This window comes from Bemisia tabaci, chromosome 4 (genome assembly GCF_918797505.1).
Source record: "Bemisia tabaci chromosome 4, PGI_BMITA_v3".
In the NCBI taxonomy this organism is placed as follows: domain Eukaryota; kingdom Metazoa; phylum Arthropoda; class Insecta; order Hemiptera; family Aleyrodidae; genus Bemisia; species Bemisia tabaci.
Window position 1 is genome coordinate 57,526,806 of NC_092796.1, and position 23,263 is coordinate 57,550,068.

The window sequence follows — 23,263 nt, forward strand, 5'->3', positions numbered from 1 at the left end:
ATCTAGTCGTAGAATATATTCTGTGAAAAATGCTTCACTAAAATCTTTTTAAGTATCAAAATGTGAGCTTCAACTCTTTTCCTGCCATGAGGCTCCTTTTAATTTTTAAACTCCAAGTGCGTATTTCTGAAAATAGAAAAAACCGCCATTATGCGCCTTTTCCTCCAAGCCCCTCAAGATGATCTAAAGCAAGAGTAGTTCATGTTTAGAGCCCCATAGGTAGGTAATCATGAGTGACCAACTTGTCAGATAATGTTGGTAGGACACTCTCGGCGCGGGTTGTGTACCGCCGACAATGAAGGGGCAACATACGTTTCTGATATCTCCCCCCTCGTTTCATAAGTTTGTTTATTCTCATTATTTTTTAAATTCTTCTTCGTTTAATACGAAACATCCATAAAATCCCGAGTACGTACATTTTGATTAAAATCATCAGACAGCGAGAGCCCATTTCAGAATACTTTTCCCCTTTTGCTGTATGAATTCGCCGATGCGTGGGATATAGGGAACTACAGTAGAGGAAAATTAATCTGAAACGGGCTCTACCACAATTTAATTTAAAAGAAGTAAAACAGAAGAAGCTGCGCCTCTTTTTTTTTATTTTTTTATTGGTATGTTAAAAACAATCTACAAAATATGTATTCTTTTTAAAAATAGACGGAAACAATTTTTGGTAGGACAAAAAGCCGAAAGCAGGACGGTTGGTCATCCTACATCATTAGTTGAAAACGAGTTTTTTTCATACCCTCTGCTGCAGATGACTTTTGATTCTAACTGACTTTTTGATGCTTAAAAATTGGAATTTGGGAGCGAATTTTTCACAGAATATGCATCAAGACTATAGGTGCACTTGAAATTATTACTATTTCGATTTTTTCAAAAACTGCACTTCTGCACCTTGTCCTCGGCCAAGTCCCCCAAGGGAGGTTATAGAATTTCAATTGGACGTATTTCTGTCAGACGGAACTAAGCGCCAATTTGAGTTCCTTTTGAGGAATTTAGAATGCCGGATAGCGCGTTCTGTCAAACGGAACTAAGCGCCATGGAAAAGCATTGAGAGCATAGGGCGGAATGATCCCGCCGCCAATCCAAGCCCCCCTCTACCTTCCTTCCCCTATGACGCTTAGTTCCGTTTGACAGAAATACGTCCAAATAATACAGTTTCGTATGATTTTTCTTCGCATTTTAAAAATACTCTTTAAAAATTTTCCTTCCAATACTTTCGGCAACCGAAGAGAGAAATTTTGATGGATTTGCGTCTAATTACGACGGTATGAATGAATACATTTAAATTCACCATAGTAAGCCTGTAGAGCCTGCGGTATCTCTTGAGTTGAAGGCGTCCGCCCGCTCGTTATCTCGGGCAATCGCATTCGTGATTCGAGTAGTGTTGGGGATTTTTTCAAAATAATCGATTAATCGAATCGATTCGATTTTTTAAAAAAATCGATAAATTCGATTAAAATCAACCAAGAAAAATTCCATCAATTTTTTAAAAAAACTATTAAAAATCGGAAAAAATAAGCGCGCCGAGAGAAATTTCTTCGTGGAAACTCGGTTTAAATCGGTCTTTCTTCGTTCAAATCGATTTTGCTAGTAAAAATCGATTTACACGATTATTCGACTCAGAAAAATCGATTCGATTTTTCCGATTATTTTATAGAAAAAATCGATTAAAAATCCCCAACACTAGATTCGAGGCTGAGCCTTCATTTGAGTAGTAACGGTTTCTGATGGCTTGGCAGAAACAGAGCTCCTTTCTATTTTATAATTTTCCTGGCTCTGTTTTTTGTAGGTACTTAAATTAAAAAAGATAAAGATAAAATAAAAATGAAAAAAAAAATAAAAAATAGATAAATGAATAAAACGCTGTTTGAGAAAATGTTGCTTTTCATTTCTCCTTATTTTTTCGGTTGTCAGCAGTGTGAGTTGCCATGCTGTGTCACCTTTTGAAAGATATCAGCTGAGCGAAGACGGTGAGAGAAAAGATTGGCGCACGACGCGAATTGCTCCGATTTTTTTGACGGGCGGAATTAGTGCTTACATTAATTTATTAATAGGTCTTTAAAATTCTGTCTTTGAAACGAGGTGCTACCTCTCATTTTTAGTTTTTATTTAAAGTAGGATTAAAATCAGAATGTCTTCAATAGATTTTCGCAAGGATATGTTACACCCGACAACGCTTGCTCCTCCGTCTCGCCAAAGAAGTGTCTACACCACAACCTATCACAATCAAATTGATGATCTATCATACCAGGTAAAATCTGTTGCAAAATGCATCATCAAGAAATTTATAGTACATTTCATGATCCAAGTAATGGAAACTTTGACGTATATACCTGACATTTTGAGTTACCAAGATTTTTGAACGTTTGAATGATTGTAACCCAAAAAATAGACATTTTTTTATCAATTCTAGTACCATCTCGATAGGATAATTTTGACATCATGTAATGTACGAAATTTTTACCAAGTTACGCCTCATGTAACACTCCCCGATTGCAGTCATTCCTCTCCTGTAGGCACTTTTACCGTGTGAGGCATCTCAGAATTTCATCATTTAGTGTTCTATATTCGGTAACATCAAGAAGCAAAACATCAGCCGGGAGGAAAAAAGATAAATTATGGGAAAAAAGCAACATACATTAGAATGTTCAACGTGAATGGTCATTTTCAGGATGTATAGAGTTTTGTCCGATTCCAAAGTGCCTTCAAACATTGACGATACCACCATGCATTACTCAAGAGTTAAAATAGTTGCTTGTTTCACCCGGACCTAAGCAAGCGGGATATAGGTACATATGAAAGTGAGGAATGTTATTACACGGCCTTTTTTTTTGTCATGAATGAGATCAGTGCTTCGCAAGACGGCAGACAAAAAAATTTCAAAGCTACAAGGAAATTGGGTGCTCGAACTCTGGAATAAAAATCATTACGATATCAACGTCTCGAAGTACAAACGATTTCGAAGAAAATAAGTGTATTGATGAATTCACCGGAGCATGCCGATTTAAAGTGGAATAGGAATACGTCTACACCGTGAAATATCTTTACTATAAATTTAGCCTTTTTTACTCCCTATTTTTCCTTAGAATTGAAGACATCGGTAATTTTTTGACCGGAAGTGCCTAATTCACTACGAATGGCTGATCGATCCTTTAAAACCTGATTGATTGAAGTATCCAAGAAGTTGAATCACGGATCTCATTGCAAGACCTTTCCAAAATTCTATATTTGCGACGATTACAGTTTGAATGGCTGCAAGGGGGGGGGGGGGGGGGGGCGAGCGATTATATTTTAATGTAGGCCTGATAGAGAAGCAGCCAACTCCGTCAGTCGGTTCATCTTTTATCGCGCGTAATCTTGTAGCATCCGTCACTTTCATGCCGACCAAAATCTCGGCAGCTTTCTGTTATTTGAATTTTGACCGAATAATTCTTGACTTTCAGAGGTACAGCGAGTGTCCAAAATATTACGAGCCTCTGCCTCCAGAGCAATGGCCAACAAACTTGGTTACGAACTCGCCCTCTTCAGCTGCCGGATTCATGAGCAGTCCCAGTTCAGCCAGCTTGTGGCGTCAGCCGCGATCATCGAAGCCGATGCTGTTGTCCTACTATGATGAAATCCCGTACCTGGTGCGTTCAAGGACATTGCTCTCCTATTATCTTTACTATAAGCACTCTGACCAGAATTTCCATTTTTTGTCACAGTTCATTCTAGCGTTTTACTGCGCCGAAATCAATCATTTTTGCGGGTACCGAAAGGTACGTGGGGGATGATCCTTATGCTGCCGTGCTAGGGAAGAACGCCGTATGAATATTCGAGAGTTGCCAAATTTCCTTCGATAAAATGTTTATTTTTGAGGAAAGTGATGAATATTCTTCCTTAAAATTTTCAGGAGCTTTAGGTAAAATTGCGAGCAAAATTATCTGAAAAATTGGAAGAAAATTATTCATAAGTTTACCAGGATATTCTTGTTTTATCAATCGAAATTTGGCAACGCCTGAAGGTTCATACGGCTTTTTTCCATAGCACGGCAGTAATGAGCCTGCTCAATTCAGATTTCAGAAACGGGCACGACTCAAGTTTCGGTACATCGATGGCTATAAAGTGCGAAACCCCGTATCTCCGTCTGCGATGTTGCAGACTTCCCATCATACTTTACTTTTCCTTTAGAAAGCTAGTCAACGTAATTTCATGAAAAGCGTCTTGATTTTTCCTCCAAATCAGCAGAATATTCTGTATTAATTCCGAGCATTTGAGCAGGCCCGCCACATCCCATCTCGGGCCCTGGTACCAGTTTTAAGGTCCGGGCCCCAAGCACGGAGGGGGGGGGGGGTCCAAGGCATCCCCCGAGAAATTTTAGAATTTAAACGACTAATCGAACGCATTTTGAAGCTTCCATGAAGAACTTTTCCATCAATTTCTGCGGAATAATTATGTTTTTTTCCTACTTCCAGCACAAAATACTTGCTGAATGTTGCATTCAAAACATCTGGAAAATTTTTATTTTTTTTGGGGGGGGGGGGCATATGATACTATTTTCAGTTCTAAGAGGGCCAGGCCGCCCTGGACTCCCCCATCGTTTGTCTATGGCAAGGGAGTTGAGCCATGAGCCATTGAAGTCGAGGATGCCCAGACTGGAGACTCTTAGCATCTGACGACGGAAGAAAATGAAACGCAGTTACTAAAAATATCCCTCAGTACTGAAAATCTTGAAAATAGATAGAAATTTTCCAAGAAGTATACTTCTTTGAAAATTTAAGAAGAATTCTAGAGTGCCCCAGCGCGTTTCTGAAAATCAATTCACCTTTTGCGAGATTTTTAGGGTAAATTTTTCACTTTTTCTTACGAAACAAGGGTTGCATGTGAATTCGTAATGGTTTTTGAAGGGTAACACGGGTCCCCTCCAGGGCCCGGGCCCCGGTACCAGGGACCCAGTATCCCCGCCTTGTGCCGGGCCTGCCTTCATGCACGCTGGGCTGGTCGATTTCCTTTGACATTTTTGCAGTGGTGAATGCATAGCTGAAGTGCGATGCAGCTAGAATTGTATTTAGCAAATGGGTAGTTTTTCTACGAGGATTCAAAATAGACGAGGGGTAAGGAATATAACAAAAGAATAAGAACTATGCAAAACGATAATCCGGATATCGGAACTTAGCGGTTTTGAAAACGCCTTCAAATGCGGCGTGATACCTCACGCATTCCGGAGAGTTCAAATAGTTGTATCATTCCGCCTTACAAATGCGACGGAAGATTGCAATTGAAATAGGCTTCATACACGCTGGCCTGTTCGATTTCCGTTAACATTTTTGCAGTCATGAATGCGCTTATGTGCGCTTCAGCTAGAATTGTATATAGCAAATGAGTAATTTTAAGGCCTGGCTTTGAGGTTGGCTTGTTTCTCTTCCGAAAAGTAAAATAGGATGAGCGGAACTTTTTGAACACCACAACCAGTGTTCGAAACTCACTGGCGCCAAAGCGCCAAATGCGCCTAAGAAATCGGTCATGGCGCCTAAAAAATGAAGGCTCTGCGTCATCGTGGCCCCTAAAAATTGCCCTCCCCCCCCCCCCAAAAAAAAAAAATCATGGTTTTTCTGTTTGGCGATTTTTCGAAATTTCCCCCAAGTAACAGCTATACTAGTTCTGTGACTAAAACCTCTTGCGTCTTACTTGTCGCAAAATGCGCCGTGATACATAGACAAAAAGTCAATTTAGCCCCTAAAAAATCTTTAATGGCCCCTAAAAATCTACCTTGATGCGCCACATGGCTCCTGAAACTCCAATACGAGTTTCGAACGCTGACAACAAAGGAAAAGTACGTGGTTTTGTACTTTGGCCATCGATATTTGCGTCATCTGTATGTACATAGGATCTTTGGATTCAAAAGTTGAAATTGCCGATATATTCGTTTTAATAGGAATACCTTTATATAATTACCCTGAGTATTTTTATCAATTGAACCGCATTTTGAAATTAGGAACCATAATTTCTGGCTCAGTTTAGAAACGACGTAAGTTCCATCAGTATACCCTTTGAACATAAGTGTTTTTACGGATGAGCCAGAAATTATAGTTCCTAATTGCAAAATTCGGTCCAATTGGACAAGAAGGTAAGGGGTGGGAATATTTCCTGGACAGAAAAAGAAAATTTAGTGGTCATTGCTATTAAATATAATTGTACCATTGAAAAATTCAGTTACCTGCCAATCACCATCCATTCTGCCGTGCTAAGGAAAAACGCCGTATGAATCTTCAGGCGTTGACAAATTTCTTTTGGTAAATCACAAACTTTAGGGAAAATGTGTAAATATTTTTCCTCCAATTTCTCAGATAATTTTGCTCGCAATTTCAACTTAAGTTCCTGAAAATTTCGAGGAGAAGTATTCATAACTTGCCTCAAAAATAAACATTTTATCGGAGGAAATTTGGCAACTCTTGAAAGTACTTACGGCGTTTTTACCTAGCAGGGCAGCATTAGAGTCATACATTGGAGTGCGTATTTTTTCCCCTCCCCCGGCCGCAGGTAGGTGCCATGTAATGCTCCTTTAAAGAGCAAAGTGCCCAAACTGAACATGTCTCGTAAACCCTGTTATTTTGATTCAATCTGCAGTGTACCAACCTACTATGAGAAAAAAAGGATAAAACCTAATTCCCGTCCCAAGTAATTCGTGGTACTTCTATTTCAGGATAATTGGCGGGATCGCGATTCGGAGAGTTTTGAACCGGGCTCTGGGTCCGGGGTGGCGACAAATTATGGAACCATGTCGTTACGACTTCATAACCGAATTCGCATTGATATGACCATCGATAGAGCTGTCAGGGTCATAAACTGTAAGGTAAGAAAAATCAAGGGTTTAAAGCATGTTAATTTGTTTTCATTTTAAAGTCGGCCAAATCGTAACAACTATTCTAACTAACTAGCCCCGTTGGCAGCATAGAGCGGAGCATTGCGAGTTCACGCTTCGCACCACCGCTCCTTCAATTTTGCGGAGATGCAACCCGGACATCCAATAAGCACGAATAGTTGTATCACCGTGCCGTCATCCACGCAGGTCCTTTCCCTTGCTCTATCTCCAAATTGTGTTGGTTCCGTCTGTCTTAATTGTGGTGGTGCTTCAAGGGCAACATGAGCAAAGCAATATGGAGATAGAAAGAATGTAATCAGGCCTCGTTTATTAACTTTCCTCCCGAAACTGTTAGACACCTCATTGGCAGCATAGAGACAAAATTTTTTCATGGAAAAAATTATAGGCATAGAAAAATGTTGGTTTTGATGTAAAAAGTGAGAATTGGTGTAGAGTTATGTAGAGTCCCTTTATACTGAGAGTCAAGACAATTTGAATCCATTTCTGATTGGTTCCCGTATTTTAGGCCTCCACAGTGTCACAAACGGGAATAAAGATTACATTTTTACCAATTGCAAAGATTATAGTCTGGAATGGACCAGGGAATTACGGGTTCGGCAAGGAACAAACGGAATGAGAGGAGGAACGGAGAAAGGCATTTGAGAATGGGCCGATCAAAGATTACGAAAAACGTTCAATTTCTGTAATCTTTATTCCCGTGTGTGACATCCATGAGCCGAATTGTCTTGACTCTCAGTATAAAGGGACTCTAGAGTTATGATCAGTTTTATTTTTTACAGAACAATATTGTCCTGGCATTAAATGGAGTTGGATCAGCTGCGGCACTTCTCCATCCTAACGGACGAGTATATCAGTACGGAAGTCGAGTTGAAATATTAGCTCATGATGCACGAGGCAACAACAAGTAAGTGAAGATCAGCATCTCTCTTGTTTATTTCGCAAGGGAAAAATGAATATAGTGCTGAGCACTAACTGTTTAGATCGAATGGAGTCAGCTAGTATGGCAGTAGCACTGAGCCCTACAACTTTAGAGTCCAGCCCTACGCACTATAGGTCTCAGCAGTACTGCCATATCAGCTGACTCCATTGGATTTAAACAGTTAGTGCTCAGCTCTATATCGTTTGTTCTGTGATGGAGTTCATATGTCCCGACCGAGCCATGGCCGAATTTATACATAAGCCGTCGAGGCTCCGACCCATGGCGGCAATGGGGGGGGGGGATGTAGGAAGAGAAAAGCAAAGATACGGCGCTATCGCTTACACCGTGCCGCCAGAAGGCGGCGCGGCAACATAGCGATTCAATACAGGAGACTCAGGTGCAAGAAGATCACTAACTGCTGTGGCAGGTAATTTAGCATTTTCTGAGCTCTCGTACACTTTTTTTACACCCAGAATGTTGAATCAACTTCAGTTTTTTTTTGGGTGAAGGATCGACAAAAAAATGTCGTATATGTATGTAAATATACAGCTTTTAAACAAAAAATCCTCAAAATCAGCCCATTTTTTGAAAAAAATGTGGGCTTACGATCCACGTAGAAATGTGCGGGTCCAAAATTTCCAAAATGTTATACTGAGGTCCAGTAGCACCAGGAATTTTAAGTGGAGCAAAGGTTTTAGAAATCTTAAAAAAAAATAAAAAAAACCACCTATGTACCGGTTACACTAACTTCATCAATATCACTCTTATGACACTTATTACAAGAGGTTCTTTATAGATTTATTTCACTTCAAGGGGTGCGCCTCCAGACCGTTTAGCACCTGAGGCGTTATACTTTACGCGTTACTCCTTTGATTTCATATTGTTTATTATTTTATGTATGACAGGTTGGCGAAAATGTGGTACAAAGGCGTATCTTTCACGTCCGAGCTATGTTACGTGGTATACCTGGTTGACACAGCGGGGACAAGAACAACGACTGACACGTTCATGGATTTGACGCAGGACTTCTCCCTTCCGGTATTCTACTCGGATTCCCGCTACGGGCCGGCATTCATCAACGAAGCCGTGGGTATACTCCAGGACGCGGACTACTGGGTCGCAGAAGACGGCACCGAGAACTGGAACATCAACAACGTCCGCATTTCGCAGACCCCAGACGGACTCGTAAGGTGAGCATCCTCAAAAGTTCCCATCGTTAGGTTATTGTCACGCCATAGAGAAAAAAAAGGAGGTGTTTGCATCTCGAGGATTGTTCACCCCGTGACGTAGGTCGGTGTAACCTGACCAGCAAAATCCGTAACTCGAAGTCTGAAAAACGGACTATAATGTCCAAATTGTTTGCTTTAATCAACTCATGATATAATTTCTAATACTCTATATAGTGCCTAATACTAATACTTATTTTGCAAAAAGGAACCAAGAGCATTGCAATGTTGCTAAGATTTTTACAATCCTCATCCAGCTTTTCTACTCCTGCGTTAAAGTCTCTGAGTCAGCGAAAAGAGACCAAACTCTCCTTCATTGTTGTGGATATGCAAGAAAGTATCGCTGGGTCATAGTTGTGACCGGATCTGTGAAAAGGGCTGCGGTGCAATGAGCCACAGATCTTGGCGCCACGCTCGGATCTCGGCTAAAATCCGGGCCCAGCGCCACAGAGTGTGGCGCCACACTCCAGCAAAATCCTCAAATTTCCCTTATGTTTAAAACCGCTTAAGTGCTGGTGCAACCTGCCACAAAGTTCAGCTTACAGTTGACTTTCCGCTCATCTTTGACTCTCGTAAAAAACTGCCCAACCAACATTGATAAACTTTCGAGCGTGGCGCCACACACCAGCGCAAGAAATAATCCGGGCCCAGCGCCACAGGGCCGAGCGCCACAACTCACGATTGCCTATCGGCTCATTGCACCGTAGCCGGTGAAAAGGGACCTCATTTTCCGGAAAAACATTTCAAAAACTTTGAACTTAGTGCAAAAACGAGCGCGGGAAGCGCCTGCAAAACTGTAAGAATACTTCAAGCATCGCACCATCTTCCCGATCTCTGGTCTCGCTGTTCGCTCTTGACACTCTTGCGAATCGCACCAGGTCCGAGACGCGTGCGCTGTTTGAACGCGTAGGGCAGCGCGCGTGCACAACGTCGAAAGGTATGAGAGAAAATCATGGAGTACAGTGGAGTTGTAATGCACTGGAACGCCGATGAAGTCACTTTTCGAGGCTGTTTTGTCCGGTACTCCTGAAACTATTGTGCGGCGACTAGCGATGCCGAATGCGCGGAGTCCCAGCTCCGGGCTTCGCTCAGAAAATACAGGCCCACAATTTATTTCATAAAATCAGGAGATTTTGCACATTTTTTGATTTATAATGACTTTGGTCAACGTAATTTGCCGAAATTCGCGAAAATAACTATTGAATTACGAGGGTCATCCAAAAAGTAAGTTTCCCTACCTTGTATCTTCTATACAAAAAGAGAAAAATTACATCGGTAAAAAGACACATATTATGCATACTCTAAGCTTTAAAACAAGTCCAAGTTTTTGAAAATCGGCCAAGGCGTTCACGAGAAAAGTTAATTTTACTGAGACAACCTCTTGTCGCCGCGTGCCCACCTTCCGGGTCAGGATGCGCGGAGAGTCGATTATTTCAGACTCGGGTATTCGCCTATAAACATCACATCAAAAAGAAATTTAGAAGTTTTCATTCAGTAGGTCTTACCTTTCTTTTTGACGTAGGCCTCACATCTTTTTTGACATTTTTGGTATCGTTACAGCAGCTTTTTGATGCCTTCCGCGTAGAAGCTCTCGCCTTAGCTCCGAAACCAGTCAATTACAGCGGTCTGCAGGCCCGCCACATCCCATCTCGGGCCCTGCGGGGCGATTATTGAAATGTCATCGACTCTATGTCGCCGCTTACGACAAGACATAGCCCTATCTTAACCGTGCAATATATCGCAATTCGATGTCTTATCGGGCTGGTTTAAATTTCAAACATCGGCCCGCTGGTGCCAGTTTTAAGGTCCGGACCCCAAGCACGGAGGGGGGAGGGGGTCCGAGGGGCATCTTCCGAGAAATTTTAGAATTTATACTACTAATCGGACGCATTTTGAAGCTTCCATAAAGAATTTTTCCATCAATTTCTGCGGAATAATTATGTTTTTTTTTCCACTTTCAGCACAAAATACTTGCTAATTGTTGCATTCAAAATATCTGGAAAATTTTTATTTTTTTTTTGGGGGGGGGGCATATGATACTATTTTCAGTTCTAAGAGGGCCAGGCCCCCCTGGACTCCCCCATCGTTTGTCTATGGCAAGGGAGTAGAGCCATGAGCCATTGAAGTCGAGGATGCCCAGACTGGAGACTCTTAGCATCTGACGACGGAAGAAAATGAAACGCAGTTACTAAAAATATCCCTCTGTACTGAAAATCTTGAAAATAGATAGAAATTTTCCAAGAAGCATACTTCTTTAAAAATTTAAGAAGAATTCTACAGTGCCCCAGCGTGATTCTGAAAATCTATTCACCTTTTGCGAAATTTTTAGGGTAAATTTTTCACTTTTTCTTACGAAACAAGGGTTGCATGTGAATTCGTACTGGTTTTTCACGGGTAACACGGGCCCCGGTACCAGGGACCCAGTATCCCCCATTCCCCTCCTTGTGGTGGGCCTGCCTTCATGCACGCTTGGCTTGTCAATTTCCTTTGACACTTTTGCAGTGGTGAATGCATAGATGAAGTGCGCTCCAGCTAGAATTGTATTAAGCAAATGGGTGGTTTTTCTACGAGGATTAAAAATAAACAAGTGGCCCGGAATATAACAAAAGAATATGAACTATGCAAAACGATAATCCGGGGATAGGGACTTGGCTGATTTGAAAACGCCTTCAAATGCGGCGTGATACCTCACGCATTCCGGAGAGTTCAAATAGTTGTATCATTGCGCCTTAGAAATGCGACGGAAGATTGCAATTGAAATAGCCTTCATGCACGCTGGCCTTTTCGCTTTCCGTTAACATTTTTGCAGTCATGAATGTGCTTAAGTGCGCTTCAGCTAGAATTGTATTTAGCAAATGAGTGGTTTTTATAGTAGGATTATAATTAAACAAGTGGTTAGAAATGGAAACAAAATAAAATGAACTATGGAAAACGATTATTCCGATAACGGAACATGGCTGTTTTGAAAACGCCTTCAAATGCGGCGTAATACCTCACGCATTCCGGAGAGTTCAAATAGTTGTATCATTGCGCCGTAAGAATGTGACGGAAGATTTAAATGGAGAAAGCCTCCATGCACGCTGGGCTTGTCGATTTCTTCTGAAATTTTTGCAGTGGTGAATGCATAGCTGAAGTGCGCTTCAGCTAGAATTGTATTTAGCAAATGAGTGGTTTTTCTACGAGGATTAAAAATAAACAAGTGGCTCGGAATATAACAAGAGAATATGAACTGTGCAAAACGATAATCCGGGGATCGGGACTTGGCTGATTTGAAAACGCCTTCAAATGCGGAGTGATACCTCACGCATTCCGGAGAGTTCAAATAGTCGTATCATTGCGCCGTAAGAATGTGACGGAAGATTACAATTGAAATAGCCTCCATGCACGCTGGCCTTTTCGCTTTCCGTTAACATTTTTGCAGTCATGAATGCACTAAAGTGTGCTTCAGCTAGAATTGTATTTACAAATGGGTGGTTTTTTCTACGAGGATTAAAAGTAAACGCGTGGCACGGAATATAACAAAAGAATATGAACACTATGCAAAACGATAATCCGGGTACCGAAACTTGGCTGATTTGAAAACGCCTTCAAATGCGGCGTGATACCTCACGCATTCCGGAGAGTTCAAATAATTGTATCATTGCGCCGTAAGAATGTGACGGAAGATTTAAATGGAAATAGCCTCCATGCACGCTGGGCGTGTTGTTTTCCTGTCAGGCTCGGACTGGCCAGAGCCGCTAGGCCGCGATCGCGGCCGGGGCCCCCGAGGACGATATAATATTCGACCTAAAATGTAATTTTTAGAGCACTTAAGTTTTATTTTAGGTACGTCAAAAAATTTCACTGAAATAACACGTAACAGTGGAGGCGCCCGACTCGAGGGCCCCAGTCGTCGAAAACTAATTAACTCTTAGATTACAGAGTCTTATCTGAATATTAATAAAAACAATTCTTGGGCCCTCTTTCCCGGGGGCCCCCGAGGAAGAGGGCGCCAACATTTTTTTTTTTTTAATTCTCTTTCTTTGCCGTCGTCCTCGGGGCCCCCGAGGCTGAGGGCCTCAGAATTGTTTTTATTAATTTTAAGACTCTGTAATCTAAGGGTTAATTAGTTTTCGACGACTGGGGCCCCCAAGTTGGGCGTCTCCACTGTTACGAGTTAATTAAGTGAAATTTTTTGACGTAAAATAAAACTTACGTGCTCTCAAAATTACGTTTTAGGTCGAATATTGTATCAATCCAAACCTCTAATAGTTGACAATTTTACAAGCGTCCGGGAGGATAAAATTGCATTCTCGGGATATAAAATTTTCCGGTGGGCGGTCCGGGGGGCGGCCCCCCGGACCTCCTCTCCTTACTGGGGGGTCTCCCCCCCCCCCCGGGGGGCCGTCACGATACGTCGCGGCGGCCTAACTTTTTTCACGCCAGTCCGAGCCTGTTCAAAAATTCGTCTTCGGCATGGTCTCTCATGATCTCCTTCGACAGTACACTGTGGGTCTGGGCTATTGATTATGATGCATGTTAACATATAACAAATTCATATTTTATACGAAGGTAAATAAATAAATACAACTTAAATACGCCCTATCTTGAGTCGGGGGCCAGAATCTGCTCAGGTGTCGGAGGGTTAATCTACAAAATTGAAGAGGTTATTCCAGGGGTCATCATACAATTTTATTCGTAGCGTGGGCGGTTCGGGAAGTGGTGGAACACGTTAGTGGTGGAAACTTCAGGAATTCTATTTCTAAATTTGAATCAGTGAGAACGCAAACACGCCAACTCAGAAAAATGAAAATAATCAAGACGCACACAAAACTGCATAGTAGGTGAAGAAGTTAGTCCAAGAAAAAGTTTTTTAATGCCAAAGGACAAGCACTTAAGGACACTTTAAGGGTCCAAGCTGGAATAGATGCCTTTATGGAAATTGACTGTCTTTAATGAAAATTGAGCATTTCCGAGCTACAGAGTTGGTGTGTTTTTGTTCTCACTGATTCATTTCTGTCATACAGTGCGTCCACGCTAATAAAGAAGGTCGTTTATAAATTTAAATTTTGCCATGAGATTTCTGTATCCTCATTCCCCCAAGACAAGTATTTCTTTCCAGACAATTTTATCCGATCAACTTATACGTACGATGAATACATTTCTTTGAAAATTTCAAGTACATTTCGTTCAAGAGCAGGGAGAAGCCCTAGAAGAGAAAAATATTCTTAAGTTTTCTAGAAAATTCTCGCTCTATCAGCTGGAATTCGGAAAATTACAAATAATGATAAGACCTTCTATTAAGCACGGCAGAGTTGAGTCTCCATCATGCGCCCCGATCCGGATTAGATGCGAAGTACGGTTTTTTATAAAAGAGAGACCGACGTGAAAACGCGTTTTTTCAGGACTTACGTTTGGCCAGTAAGTCTGGAGATCAGTACGACATTAACCCCTTCTGTCACACGGATAAAAAATCAAAGAACCGAGTAAGAAAGGATCAATAAAATTCAAATTTTTAGCCTTGGTTACCCATTTTTGCGCTTTTTGTCCTCGTCACATTTCGGGCTAGATGTTATTTACATTCGGGCTTCGGGTTATTGCGTTCCCTCTATTTGTATATCGCTGCTGATTGTCTGTATGCGAGCAATTTCGCTCTATAACGAAAGTAATCTTTCTTCTACCAAAATTGGACGCATTTGACTCAAAAGAAACTACATCCGTTGGGACATAAGCCTTGCCAAGCATGCATTCTTATGGATCTTAGGGATTATGTCAGAATGGATATGGTTCCTTTTAATATAAATACGTTCAATTCAATGTGCTTCCTAATTTCTTGTTTTTTTTTTTTTTTTTTTTTTTTTTTTTTTTTTTTTTTTTTTTTGAAACACTGAGGACAAGTGAATTTTCTGCGTGTGAAACTAGAAAAAGCTGTTTTCCATATTATTATTTCGCTTCAATGAAAGTAACGTGTTACATAATATCTCAGAAAGCTATTTCGCGACTTACAATTACTTCCTGCCATTTGCTGGTTTATCCTCAGAAGAACTCTTTCCACACCACCTTAGAGAACCCCATTTCAAAATTAAGATTTAACCGTTACCAAAACACATATGACTTCAATTAATGTTTGTTTTGGTGACGGCTAACTCATCAATTTGAACTGGGAAAAACCGACGAGAAAACTTGATTCTTATCATTGGAACTCTTTCCACACCACCTTAGAGAAACCCTCGTTAAGATAATCAGTTGGCCATCACCAAAACACAATTTATGTTAGTCAAAACTCATGACATCACTGTGTTTTGGTGATAGCCATCAGATTATTTTTACCAGGGAAAGACCGACTTTTATAAACACTTAATTTCTCAGGAGGTAAGTTCAGTGGCGCGTTGCTAGTGTATTTTCTTCGGAAAATACACTATTTCTTTTTTTATAGTGGTTGCTTCCCCCGTAGGCCTACCAATCCACTTCATGACTAATTACGGAAAAAACAGAGAGGGATGAAGGAGTTTTACGTATCCTCCCGCCCGTACAAATGGACCATCTTTTTTTTTTTTTCGCCAGAAGGGCCGAGGGTTTCTTTTACCGCCCTCTAACTTGCACCATACCGGGTCCTGGTTATGGATTCAGCCGTCATAGGAAAGCGATGGCCGCCGGCCGACTGAACGAAGTGCCGAAACACCACTGCATCCTTCGAACCAAAGCTACGGTATCGTACGCCCCCTGTTATAAATTTACGAGGCGTTAGAATATTTAAAATTCCTAGACCCACTCTCTGTTAGGGGAGGGGAGACAAAGAAAAAGAATGAAAAGAAAAAGAGCGAGCCCTACTGGCACGCTTCAAAAGACAAAGAAAAAAAGAAAAAAGTAACATAATTGAAATTATGTTACTACGCGGGAGGGGTTGGGGGACTCTACTTTAAAACGCGAATCTACAAGTAATTACTGGTTTTCTTTGCTCTTTGTCTTTTAGAAAGCAAAAAAAAAAAAAGTTAGTAGAAAAAGAGGAGGAACCAACACCGGGAAGTGCGTTAAATCGCTAAAAGACAAAGAGAAAAGAAACCTCAAAAAATAAAAAAGAACAACAAATTAGAACTAGCATGCGACAAGCAACACATAACACACACGAGCAACATGTAACGTTTAAAAGCAACACGTAACATATAAAAGCAACATATAGCACACAAGCAACACGTAACACGCAAGGAACATGTAACACACAAGCAACACGCAACACACACAAGCAACACGCAACACACACAAGCAACGCGCAACACGCATACGCAACACGCATACGCAACACACATACGCAACATGCATCAGTAGAAACATATAACACATAGATAACAAATATAACACATAAAAAACATATAACACATAAAAAACATATAACACACAAATAACATATAACACATAAATAACATATAACACATATAAAACATATAAAACATATAACACACATGCAACACATAATACCTTTACCAACGAGTCCTGGCCAGGGACTGCCCGATCCACCCCCTGGTGCCTATATTTATAACGTACGGCGTGGTGCAAATAAAGCCCGGGAGCATTTTCAGCTGTGACGTCACGTTGGCTATCACCGTAAACCAATCAAATGTGTTGAAAAAAAACATCGAAGTGAAAATAAAGCACCGGGGTTGGGAGCCTATCACGATTGAGTTTGCTCTTGGAGGTCTTAGAGCCTGAAAGGGCAGCCAACTTTTCTCCACGAAATATTCGAAACCGAATTTTAGTTGTTGCCAACCTTTACTTGACCCATTGAAGTGAAACCAGAGTACACCTAGGTTCGAAGACTTTCATAAGTAAAATCGTTATTTGGAGGCCGTGTAGGGCTTGAAAGGGCTGCCAACCTCCCCACATGAAAAATTCAGTCGTTGCCAACCTATAAATTCGAAGGGAAGATCCATCATAGTACCAAACCTAGTCAAGGAAAAATCCCTAGTTTTCGGAAAAAGAAGAAGAAAAAAAACTAGTAAATCCATCCATGCTCCATGACGACTCAAACGTCATCAGACGTTTGTCATTTGAACTGACCAACCCCAGCATCGTTTTTTTTAGTGACGTTATTCTAAATTCCAGGGTCCGTGGTCACACCATCAATATTTTCCTCATTATCTCAAGGTCATGTAATCATTATACAAAATATTGCGTGGGCCACCAAAAATTGACGGAATTGGTGTATAATGTGACATCAATGTCGGTTAATCCACCGCGTGACCTTGAGACATCGACCGAAATATTGTTAATGTGACCACAGCATATTTTGATCAGCATATTTGAAGGAATTTGGAACTAGAATACCTCCACTACATCAATGCATTGTGGGGGAATACTTGTAAGACCCTCGTACATGGTCAAATTGCGAACAAACTAAAAAGTCCCCGATGACCCGAAATCACATCACTGGCCAGTGAAGTGTGATAGATGACATCTGAATTTGTTCGTATTGTAATCGTGTGATGATAAAACCAAGAGTTCCTCATGAATTTCAAGACGGACAATTGGACGTCTTTATGCCAAACTGAACTATGTGCATTATAACGTGAGCCCTGCTATGCATACATTCTCATGGGTCTCAAGGCTCATGCCTAAATGCAAATAGCTCCGTTTGGCAGAAATACGTCCAATTGTTTCTCCTTGCCCGAAAAGGTAGGTGGCCGTAGAGGTTCACTTGGACTTGGAGCAACCATGATAACTCCCAGGAGATCAAATTGCATACTCAACGAGATGAAGGAGCTTAGAATGGTTGCGATGAGTTGAAGTTGAAGTAAGGGCGCCTTACGGCTTGTCCCTTTGACCTTGGTCGGAAATCCTCTATTATCTCTATACATTATTTGCGGCCAAAACATTTCACTGAAATAACACGTAACAGTGGAGGCGCCCGACTCGAGGGCCCCAATCGTCGAAAACTAATTAACTCTTAGATTACAGAGTCTTATCTTAATATTAATAAAAACAATTCTGGGGCCCTCTTTCCCGGGGCCCCCGAGGCTGAGGGCCTCAGAATTGTTTTTATTAATTTTAAGGCTCTGTAATCTAAGGGTTGATTAGTTTTCGACGACTGGGGCCCCCAAGTTGGGCGTCTCCACTGTTATGAGTTAATTAAGTGAAATTTTTTGACGTAAAATAAAACTTACGTGCTCTCAAAATTACGTTTTAGGTCGAATATTGTATCAATCCAAACCTCTAATAATTGACAATTTTACAAGCGTCCGGGAGGATAAAATTGCATTCTCGGGATATAAAATTTTCCGGGGGCGGCCGCCCCCCGGACCTCCTCTCCTTACTGGGGAGTCTCCCTTCCCCCTCCCCCCCTGGGGGCCGTCACGATACGTCGCGGCGGCCTAACTTTTTTCACGCCAGTCCGAGCCTGTTTCCTGTGACATTTTTGCAGTGGTGAATGCATAGCTGAAGTGCGCTCCAGCTAGAATTGTATTTACAAATGGGTGGTTTTTCTACGATGATTAAAAATAAACAAGTGGCACGGAATATAACAAAAGAATATGAACTATGCAAAACGATAATCCAGGGATCGGGACTTGGCTGATTTGAAAACGCCTTCAAATGTGGCGTGATACCTCACGCATTCCGGAGAGTTCAAATAGTTGTATCATTGCGCCGTAAGAATGTGACGGAAGATTACAATTGAAATAGCCTCCATGCACGCTGGGCGTTTCGATTTCCTTTGACATTTTTGCAGTGGTGAATGCATAGCTGAAGTGCGCTCCAGCTAGAATTGTATTTACAAATGGGTGGTTTTTCTACGATGATTAAAAATAAACAAGTGGCACGGAATATAACAAAAGAATATGAACTATGCAAAACGATAATCCGGGTATCGGAACTTGGCTGATTTGAAAACGCCTTCAAATGCGGCGTGATACCTCACGCATTCCGGAGAGTTCAAATAGTTGTATCATTGCGCCGTATGAATGTGACGAAAGATTTAAATGGAAATAGCCTTCATGCAGGCTCGCCACATCCCATCTCGGGCCCTGGTACCAGTTTTAAGGTCCGTGCCCCAAGCACGGAGGGGGTGTGTCCGAGGGGCATCCCCCGAGAAATTTTAGAATTTATACGACTAATTGGACGCATTTTGAAGCTTCCGTAAAGAATATTTCCATCAATTTCTGCGGAATGATTATGTTTTTTTTCTACTTCCAGCACAAAATACTTGCGAATTGTTGCATTCAAAACATCTGGAAATTTTTTTTTTTTTTTTGGGGGGGGGGGGCATATGATACTATTTTCAGTTCTATGAGGGCCAGGCCCCCCTGGACTCCCCCTTCGTTTGTCTATGGCAAGGGAGTTGAGCCATGAGACATTGAAGCTACGGAACCTTAGGCGCGTCTGGACGCCGATAAATCTATCTAATGATTTTTGCGTGGGGACGGCACCTTAGCGGCGAAGAGACGCTGCGGAAAACGCCGATCGAGGACGCTCCGATCTGTCGCGAACAGATCGGAGCGAAGACGCCGAGAAATTCCGCTCAGTCCGCTGCCTTTCCTACCGATTTTTGAATGTGTTTAGTTCGACAAACCCACGAATCGATCACAAAGGCCGTGAATTGATCGACAAAAGCCGCGAATCGATCGAAAATTCCGTGAATCGATCGACAAGAGCCGTGGATCGACCGACCCACCCGTGAATCAATCGACAAAAGCCGTGGATAGATCGACAAACCTGTGAGTCTATCGACAAACCTGTGAATCGATCGACAAACCTATGAGTCGATCGACAATCCTACGAATCGATCGACAAACCTATGAGTCGATCGACAAACCTGTGAGTTGATCGACAAACCCGTGAATCGATCGAATTACGTCGATTGGTTCACGTTTTGGTTTTTCGATCGATTCATGTCGATTGACTAGATACCGGTTTTCCTTTTAATTGTCAATCATTTCTCGTCTATCGATCCACATTTTTTGTCGATCGAATCGACACCCGTTTTTTAGTAATTTGTCCATCGATTGGTGTCGATCGATTCACGTTTTTATTTTTCGGTCGATTTTTGTCGATCGAATCCACACCCTCCTAAAAAAAAGCGCGTACAGTCATTTTCGCGGCCCAGAGCTTACTGTCCGATCAACGAAAATTCGAGAAATTGACGGCGGACAGAGCGGAAAAAATCCACGGATTCCGCTCCTAAGGTGCCGTGCTCCAAAATGTGAGCGTCTTCTCGCCCTCGACTCGGTAGCAGCATTTTCCGCCGGCGTCCAGGACGCCGCGTCCAGACGCGCCTAAGGTTCCGTAGCTAGTCGAGGATGCCCAGACTGGAGACTCTTAGCATCTGAAGACGGAAGGAAATGAAACGCAGTTACTAAAAATATCCCTCTGTAGGTACTGAAAATCTTGAAAATAGATAGAAATTTTCCAAGAAGTATACTTCTTTGAAAATTTAAGAAGAATTCTACAGTGCTCCAGCGTGTTTCTGAAAATCTATTAACCTTTTGCGAAATTTTTAGGGTAAATTTTTCACTTTTTCTTACGAAACAAGGGTTGCATGTGAATTCGTAGTGGTTTTTAACGGGTAACACGGGCCCCCTCCGGGACCGGGCCCCGGTACCAGGGACCCAGTATCTCCCCCCTTGTGGGGGGCCTGGCGGTCTGTACCTCTGAATCGGTTGACAATCGCTTTTCATCGTGGAAGTTTTTCCGCTCGGGAACAGATGAAAGTCACATAAGACTAAATTAAAAGAGTATGAAGGATCGGGGGAAAATTTCCCGACGCAAAGCAACTGATTTGGAAGTGCAGATCGCTGTCAATGACTGGTTTCGGAGCCAAGGCGAGAGCTTTTACGCGGACGGCATCAAGAAGCAGCTGTAAAGATACCAGAAATGTCAAAAAAGTTGTGAGGCCTACGTCAAAAAGAAAGGTAAGACCTACTGAATGAAAACTTCTAAATTTCTTTTTGATGTGATGTTTATAGGCCAATACCCGAGTCTGAAATAATCGACTCTCCGCGCATCCTGACCCGGGAGGTGGGCACGCGGCGACAGGAGGTTGTCTCAGTAAAATTAACTTTTCTCGTGAACGCCTTTGCCGATTTTCAAAAACTTGGACTTGTTTTAAAGCTTAGAGTATGCATAATATGTGTCTCTTTACCGATTTAATTTTTCTCTTTTTGTATAGGAGATACAAGGTAGGGAAACTTACTTTTTGGATGACCCTCGTAAATCAATGAATCCCAAAAACCACTCGCGGCCCGCGATTCTTCCATAAGCTTCTTTCCGTGTTAAAAAATGCCGTACGGTTCGCACTTTCCGTCGAACAAGGGGCTAGAAATGCATCGTTCCAGGATTGACTTCTTCTGCGCTCCAGTACATTGCGACTTTGTTGTACTCTATGGCGAAAATGGAGCGCATTTTCATCAAAACGTAATAAATTGGATATCACCCATTACTTTAAGTCGTAGCCTACGCAATTTTTCCACTGCTTCCGCAATTCGCGAACGACCGATTGGACGTATTTCTATCAAACGGAACTATGTACATTAAGACATGAGCCCTGATACCCATAAGAATATGTGCATAACAGGGCTCACGTCATAATGCACATAGTTCCGTTTGATAGAAATACGTCCGATTGGTCGTTGGTTCGCGAGCATTCTACACCCCTGTGATGATCGCCTCAAGCTTGAGTGAGATCATCGCGATTGTTCGTGATGTGGAGGGGTATGTGCTGACGAATAGCTCTGCTCTCTATTTGCAGAATCGCCCGGGAAAGCAGTAAGTTCCTCCTACGAACATCGCCGACAAACGGAACTGCAACTTTAACGACTCCATACTTGCACTGCACAGCCTCAATGGGTCAGACGTCGCACCTGTTCGTCCGACGCGGCGAGCGACGCATGCACTATGACGGCAACAGCTTCATCGTCCGCAACGCAGGCCATGCTGCCGGTTTCGACGAGAGAGATCAGCTTAAAGTCTACTAAGTCTTAAGTCTTAAGTCTCAAGTCTCAAGTCTCAAGTCTCAAGTCTCAAGTCTCAAGTCTCAAGTCTCAAGTCTCAAGTCTCAAGTCTCAAGTCTTAAGTCTTAAGTCTTAAGTCGATCCAAACCGCCAACCGCAGGTCTTGCTCATCTCGTTTCCCAACCCACGCGAAGACTATAATAACCCCTGATATGAATGAATTATTTCAAGAGGGCAAGAAGAAAAACACTGAGAAGCTTAAAAATGGGTCAGACGACTAGTCACAGAATCACTATTTGATGGTTAAAGCTCACAGATTAGTTAAAACCAATGGGACCTGTTTAAACACCAAGTTTCCGCGCCTAGTATTGACGGAGATATCGCTTATCGAAAAACAGTGCATGACGTCATCCTGTGGAAAATCTTGAAAGTTGGCAACACTGCTTATCCTCCGTTTAAATGTATGTAAAACAATCGACTCTTGGTGAAGCAGCTTGCCTCACCTAAAATCGATATTTTTAATGGATTTAAATGGAGCAGAAACAGTGTTGCCAACTTTCGAAATTGCCACTGACGTCATACTCCGTGCTTTTCGATAGGATATCTCCTTTAATATTGCACGTAAAAACTCGGCGTTCGAATAGATCTTATTATATTTTGTTAATCTATAAGTTTAAACCATTTAAACATGGCTCTGTAATTAGCGCATGCAACGGACCCATAGTCGGTTTTGAGGATTGATATGCGTTAAGCTAAAAAAGAACTAAAAAGATAAATATTGCCTCGGGTCCGAAACATTTTTTTTATTTAATTTTAAAAGTTCCGATAAAGTTGTATATGAACACACGTATCTTTGTTTGTTTTTGTTTTAAGTTTAAGTTTTACTTAATCAAGCGAGTTTTTCCCTTGATTCACTCTGCAACGAGTTTTAATTATATAAAAAATGACACGTGAGTTCGATGTAAAATTAATCTTCTATCATTAAATAAAAGAAAATGTCTTAGGAAGATAGTTTCAATCCCCCTCTCGCTTGAATAGTTCTGTTTATTACATTTTAAATCATATCAATCCTTGAAACTCACTTTCTTACGCAATGCTGGAGGTTTCCCAAGACTAAACGGTCAATTGATTGTGTTTGCAGAATCTCAAAGCATGCGACTAAGTATGTACATGAATCGTTTTTGGTGGGTTTAGTGTGTGTTGTTCAAATTACTCTCTCCTATGAAGTAATTAATTTATTGTAAATACTATAGAATTACAGATGAGTGAATGATGTAGATTCAACCCACATCATCACGTCGAGTCATAGCGTATTCTTCACAAATCGACCTCG

General features: G+C 41.7%; 1 protein-coding gene across 1 annotated transcript; it reads left to right on the top strand.

Annotated features, from left to right (window-relative positions):
- The first annotated feature begins 1,931 nt into the window (after nucleotides 1-1,931).
- On the top strand, nucleotides 1,932-21,993 carry fest (wurstfest). Its single transcript, XM_019059361.2, has 6 exons — nucleotides 1,932-2,257; nucleotides 3,450-3,635; nucleotides 6,689-6,838; nucleotides 7,648-7,772; nucleotides 8,693-8,977; nucleotides 21,729-21,993. Exons 1-6 carry the CDS (start codon nucleotides 2,138-2,140, stop codon nucleotides 21,952-21,954), a joined length of 1,092 nt encoding a protein of 363 aa, XP_018914906.2. The 5' UTR covers nucleotides 1,932-2,137; the 3' UTR covers nucleotides 21,955-21,993.
- Nucleotides 21,994-23,263: the final 1,270 nt, after the last annotated feature.